At 31.8% G+C, this 6176-nt stretch overlaps 3 protein-coding genes across 7 annotated transcripts in view; 2 read left to right on the top strand and 1 right to left on the bottom strand.

Moving 5' to 3' along the window:
• Positions 1-45: 45 nt before the first annotated feature.
• LOC149489483 (uncharacterized) lies at positions 46-1801 on the top strand. The gene has a single exon (XM_089713187.1). The coding sequence runs from the start codon at positions 522-524 to the stop codon at positions 1455-1457; it is 936 nt and encodes a 311-aa protein (XP_089569313.1). The 5' UTR covers positions 46-521; the 3' UTR covers positions 1458-1801.
• A 169-nt stretch (positions 1802-1970) lies between these two features.
• LOC149489482 (uncharacterized) lies at positions 1971-3398 on the bottom strand. Its single transcript, XM_089714950.1, has 4 exons — positions 3210-3398; positions 2911-2995; positions 2750-2833; positions 1971-2629 (listed from the first exon to the last, which is right to left on the bottom strand). The coding sequence occupies exons 1-4, from the start codon at positions 3319-3321 to the stop codon at positions 2362-2364; spliced, it is 549 nt and encodes a 182-aa protein (XP_089571076.1). The 5' UTR covers positions 3322-3398; the 3' UTR covers positions 1971-2361.
• Positions 3399-4678: 1280 nt separating this feature from the next.
• Positions 4679-6176, top strand: part of GAPcenA (GTPase activating protein and centrosome-associated) — a 28495-nt gene continuing 26997 nt past the window's right edge. For 3 of the 5 annotated variants that reach the window (XM_089713407.1, XM_089713391.1, XM_089713416.1), the window contains exons 1-2: positions 4782-4936; positions 5027-5176. In XM_089713407.1, the coding sequence (XP_089569533.1) occupies positions 5036-5176 (141 nt within the window). In that variant the 5' untranslated portion in view covers positions 4782-4936; positions 5027-5035. Of the gene's footprint in view, positions 4937-5026; positions 5177-6176 lie in introns of those variants that run through there. The other 2 variants (XM_089713399.1, XM_089713425.1) reach the window with 2 other exon arrangements.

Genomic DNA, 6176 nt, shown 5'->3' with positions numbered 1-6176 from the left:
GGAAGAGGTTTTGAAAATCTTTCGTCATGCCTATTATAATTGTTTTAAAATAAGTTTATTTTTGCTATATTAATAAAAAATAGTAACACTGATATTTATATGCCAGTTTGACATTCATTTGTTTACGATTTGACATTGACAGTATTGACACTATTGTATTTCTATATTTATTTTATCATTGATAATACAATTTACAAATTTGTAAATTGTAGACAAAGAGTAAATTATTAAAGGGGGAGATTGTAGATAATAGTTTGTGCTAAGTTTACCTACAGCATATAACGATTAAATACATTTGTGATACTTTGCTATTTATTATCATTGTGTTAATTTATAAAATGTCTCGTAGTCGCAAGATTGCAACTGGATACATCTGGAACATTTTTTAATGAACGAAATTTAACTATAACTCTTCACATTATGCATTACATACATATGAATTGAACTCATTCATCATAAGTCTCAGAATACAAACTAATTTGAGAAGTATACTACAATAATTTACTATAAAATATTGTACTATGGATAATATCTGCCGTATCTGCTTAGAATCTTTAGAAGGAAAGTATAAAGTATCACTGACAGATACTTTTAAAGGTCTAAGAATATTTAAATACATAAATTCCATAACAAATATTGAAATAAAAGAGAATGATGGCTTCCCTTTCTCTATGTGTTTGAAATGTTATGACAAATTTGAGACTGCAGTTAATTTTAGAGAGAAATGTATACAATCTGATAATAAATTAAGAGAAGATTACGGCCTACCAAAAAATGATAATACAATATGCATTTTCAAAGAAGAAAGTAATGACAATGAATTGTCGGAACATTATAATAGTAATGATGAACCAATGATAGATGTAAAACCCTTGCTTAATTCTAATGCCTTAGAATGTGATACTTATGAATGTATTACTGAATTTCAATCATCTAATGAGGATGAGGATTTAACTTGCAACAAGGGTAATGTTTCTAAAGCAGCAGAAACCTTGCACTTGCATCAGGCTAAGAAGAAATGTGAAGTGACTAGATTTGAATGTGACGACTGTGGAGAAGTATTTAAAAGCAAATTTAAAATGGCAGAACATTGGAAAAAAGTGCACTTGCCAAGTAAACTGATTTGTCCAAACTGTAAAAAGTATTTTAAAACATTTGAATCATTGAACAGTCATAAGTTAACGAAAATTTGCCATAGAATTGATGAGAAATGGATGCACATAGAAGGCGTTAGCAAAGCTAGAGTATTTACATGTAAGGCATGTTCACATACAACAAAGATATCATACAGTATGGTAAGACATGTCCGCAACCACATTAATGATCAACACTACACATGCTCATTTTGTCCCCGTAGTTTTAAAAAAATGTCGTCATTAGTGTTCCACCAGGATAACAAGCATAATATTTCGTCACAAGAACAGGAAAAGTGCAACAAATGTGAGAAAATTTTATGAACAAAGTTCATACTTCTATGCATTTTTTAATGTTCAAATGTCCAACTAAATGACGTTAACATCATGAGCCGTTTATCCATGGTTGATCGTAAATAACTATTGGCATAGTTGGCATATACATAAATAAAATACGTACTCTATTTTACCGTTAACCAATTACTCTGAAATAATCTCAATTCTTACATAGCAACTATCTATTTGAATGAAATAATATATGTACTACCTACTGATTTGTTTCTATGAAATGTTATTTTGTCATTTTATGAATAATAATAATAATTATTGTTTTTGTAAATGAATGAAATTGCGAGTATCTCAATAAAATGTTATCAATTATATGAAAACGATTGCTATCATTATTTACCTCTTTGACTTGATTAACAACGAAATTTTGACCTTGCTACATGGGAATTGTGAAGTCTATCATTAAAACAAGAAATTATAAAACCTTACATTTAAATATTTAGGCTATAGTAAAACACATCAAATTAAAAAATAATGTTAGTTTATTTATATGTTAAGATCTATTTACACATTATTTTGTACATTAAATTATTTACATTCACTCCTCCATTACTTTGAACACAAAGTTACTTCATATGGCAATAATACTCCTTGCTTTTGTAAGAATTTGCTTCTATAGTGTAACACAATATATATTTATTTACAACCACACAAAACCAACAGTTTATCTTTAATTGTTAATTTAAATTAATCTACAATTACAATAAGCTTATTTCCCTTTCTAAAATATCTATAAGTATCGAAGACATGATAATATCTTAAAGTTTAATATACATGCATATTAATTGTTCAGGAATTGATTACTCTAGCACTATGAATTATACAGCATCAAATTCATACATAAATAGTTTATAGTGCTACAATTTTGCACACACACTCACTATACAGAGTCAATAGTACTATTATCCAGAATACAATCTGTTATTTGATTTACTTTGTCTTCACAAGCCTGCAATACAACATCATCCAGTTCTAATGCTCTTCTGTATAATGCTTGAGTTAGTTTGACCGATTTCTGCAACTTTTGCTGGCTCTCCACTAGTTTTGATATATTTACTTTGGCTTTTAGAAATTCCATATCCTCACTAGTTAATACTGAGTAATTTAACCTTGCTCTGCTCGAGGATTTTGCTGCTATTTGATATTGTCTGAAAATTAAATAGTGAGACAGATTTAAAAAAAAATGCTTTTTAAATATTTTATGGAGATAGTAGAGAGGTCGATGAGTTGTTTGTTGATAATTTAATATCATATAATGCAGTACTTACAGTCTAAGATCATGATATTCATTCCTTCTGCGGTTTACCTCTTTTCGCCATTGTTCTTTTTCTCCCTTTAAGAGTTCATAATATCTGTAAGTAGAAGTAAATTTTAAATCACTTGAGGAGGATTGAAATCCGATGAGATCATAAAAAATGCCATTACTTACTTTTCTAGTTCTTGATTACATCTATTACCCTCTTCTAGGTCGTTCTTGGCCTCATCCTGTACATTTTCTGATAAGGGCTGGGACACTAAAAATGTTAAATAGATAGAATAGATAATATTTTGGAATTACAATCTTACATTACCTAGCTAACTAAAAATATAAATATTTCCAACAAATTCGTGCGGCAGTTAACTAAAGCCAACCCGAATAGATAGATTATATTAATTTTTTAGATTGATTTTTTTATTAATTATTGGATGTTTATCCGAAAACTAAATTACGTTTAGTAGGAGACGCACCTATAGAGTCGCGCCTTTCGAAGAATGTTGAACGACGCCGCGGTGGCGGAGATTTTAAAATTCTTTGAGGATCGTCATCAATGTCGGAAGTCTCCATTATTTTTGTTTTCATATATTATCACCAGTTATTCAAGTTAAATAATTTATAAGTTCAATTTTAATTCAAAACAAACTGACACTTTCTAACGGACGCAGCGGCAGACCGCAGACGCCACATTTGACAACAAATTATCACAGATTAAAAATGTATATTGTGATGAGTGATCAAGAAGCTTATAACACAGAACAGAAAAAACAAATTTTAATTTTATTTTACGTTACGTAATAGCATCTACAGACGCTCCGATTTGGTTGGTGCCAACCATATCGGAACCGACAAGGCAACCATTCCAACATTGCTACAGATTGTCCGACGGTTGGCCTTCCAGCTGTCAGTTGACCATAGAGTAATATGTCAGTTGACCATAGTACGAAGAGAATGGGCTAAATTCTACTATAGAAATAGAGAAAATTACAGTCATGCGGCTCTTACAACTTATTTTTTAAGGTTTTTAATGTAGCCGCACTGTCAATTTTTTTTTAATACTTCTAACATAATAAAATACGCTTGATTTCTGGCATCTCTATTTGCGTAATCTTTGTTACTTAAGTCCCACAAACAGGGAAAGTCTTTATATAGTTCCAGCAATTTTATTAATATGTCACGTTCGGTGACCGTAACTCCCTCGGCGTTCATGTTGACGTCCTACACCGGCGGCGTTGCGAATGTGAATGAGCCAATTACCTATATTACTCTATGGAATGAGCCGATTTGGTCGGAACAAAGCTTCCAGACGTTCCAATTTGGTTGGATCGGATAGGAAGTTGGTTTGGTCGGTATCGCCGGCGCATCCGACCACGTCAAACCAATATTAATAATAATTATGTCGGACCGACCGCTCTCTACACTTTCCGATTTGGTCGTGGTCGGATGGTTGGCACCAACCAAATCGGAGCGTCTGTAGATGCACTTATCGTTACCAGTTGCCACAGAACAGTAAATTTTAATTTATCGAAAATCAAACGATTAACGAAGCCTCATTAAACCTTGGCACATATATTCACCATAATATGGTGATGTATCTATTAATTATAATAAAATGATAGATTAAATTAAACATTGGAATACACGCAAAGTAATAAATAATAGCATATTCCTTCACTATTCCTATAACAACCTACATGCCAATAAGCATCCATAATCCTTTTCCGTGATTCATGTAATTCATTCAAGGGCAAAGTGACAAACATGAATACAGTATACACTCAGAGTATACACTTCTATTGAATAATTCACGAATAATTTGTTTGAAAAGGTCTATATTGAAAAAAATGTTACCTGCTCATTTAAATAAACAATGTATGCAAATTGAAGACTTATGTAGAAATAAACATTTTAAGCCCAGCTTTCAAAGTGTAAATAAGCAGATATAGACGGTATCGCACTAATTTATATGTGATTTAATAATTTTCCAATGCGATAAAACATTCATTGCGTAAATTGGCTCATAAGAAATTTGACGTTTTTGACATTTTGTTTGCTTCGGCCGTACAACATTCTTTTTTGGTAAATATATGTACACATAGCTGCCGCATTCGATTTTCCATCGCATTGTTTTCTTTTTTTTATTAAAAATATTTTATTCCTAAAATGTCTTGTTCTCGAAAGAGAACCTAAATATCAATGGGTAAGATTATATAAGCAATAATTTGCGTGTGTATATACATTTTGTATGAAATGTTGGGATAATTGATTGTGAATTGATGTGGTGTTTTAGCAAATAGTGATGGAGTTCAGTGGTCGTCGCACAAATGAGGTTTTGGACCCGGTAGAAATTGAGTTTTTTTCTGATCGATCGCGTACCCCGAGTCCTACACCTGTGTTATCAAGTAATGTGTGTTGTGATCTCGAGGACATATTAAGCGACGTAAGTACTTGCATTGTAAATGATTCTATGCACCTGTGCAGCTTGCAATTGCTGCAATATCTTTATGTTTACACAATTATACTTGTATCTGTTTATAATGTTTGCCGTTTGTTTATATCTACATATTATATACACGTAATTAATTAATGTTGCGACATTTTTTGTTACCTTTAAGTTTACATCCCATAGAGACATTTTATGCATGTTATTGTGAAAATGAAAAAAATTCAAAAGCCTTGTTATGAAAGGAGAACAAAATTAATGAATACTTTAACACAACTGCTGCTTTTGCTGTCTGTCTCTCTATAACTTAAAACTTTGTTCCATCCGGGTATCCCTTGACAGTATCACTACATAGTCACATGAGTAGAAAGACGGAACAGAGACTAAGCTTCAAACAAACGCGAGAATTGATTGCACTACTACAAGTACGCGGGGCCATGTGTGTGTGACTCTGGCCGCTTGTCGCGTACGCAGCGATTCTGGAAAAAACCGGTTTAGGCAGAGGACAGTCTCAGGGTTGATACGACGCACGTTGTTTGTTTTATTAGTTGCAACTTGCAAGTTTGAATATTTTAATATAAAACGTAATATTTCATTGTCAAAAATGGTTGTTTATTGTACTGTGTGTATGAATAATAGTAGAAAAACCAAAAATATATCATACTTCAACTATCTCAAGGAGTACAATAGGTGAGTAAATATTTTGATTATTACTTTTTCAAGTAAGTACCTACTTGCGTTTATTTTATTAGGTCCTTTTTTAATAAGATGAGAATTGTACATGGTGTGTTTTTACCTTTCATTATTATTACAAGTTTAGCATTTGTAAGTATGTATGTATGTATTGTAAGTGTGTACATACCTAGGTTGGGTTGTAGTAGGTAGTTTTGTTTAATTTGTCTTAACCTATTGTGACAACCCTACCAAAATAGGTAACAATTTTGCACGTTCTTAAGAAGCTTAGTCTCTGTTCCGTCTTTCTACTCATGTGACATAG

The sequence above is a fragment of the Colias philodice genome, chromosome 3 (genome assembly GCF_061535455.1).
Source record: "Colias philodice isolate Cphi_HAF_F1 chromosome 3, ilColPhil1 Martin Lab GWU primary, whole genome shotgun sequence".
Lineage (NCBI taxonomy): Eukaryota > Metazoa > Arthropoda > Insecta > Lepidoptera > Pieridae > Colias > Colias philodice.
Note: the sequence above shows the minus strand (reverse complement) of the source record. Positions and strands in the feature narration are given on the sequence as shown.

Bases quoted from the DNA above. Each gene is read 5' to 3' on its own strand.
- LOC149489483 (XM_089713187.1), top strand. From the start codon at position 522: ATGGATAATATCTGCCGTATCTGCTTAGAATCTTTAGAAGGAAAGTAT.
- LOC149489482 (XM_089714950.1), bottom strand. From the start codon at position 3,321: ATGAAAACAAAAATAATGGAGACTTCCGACATTGATGACGATCCTCAA. The intron at 2,834-2,910 runs GTAAGTAATGGC...TTCTACTTACAG, and splicing joins TGTAATCAAGAACTAGAAAA to ATATTATGAACTCTTAAAGG. The intron at 2,630-2,749 runs GTAAGTACTGCA...TTTAATTTTCAG, and splicing joins GAATATCATGATCTTAGACT to ACAATATCAAATAGCAGCAA.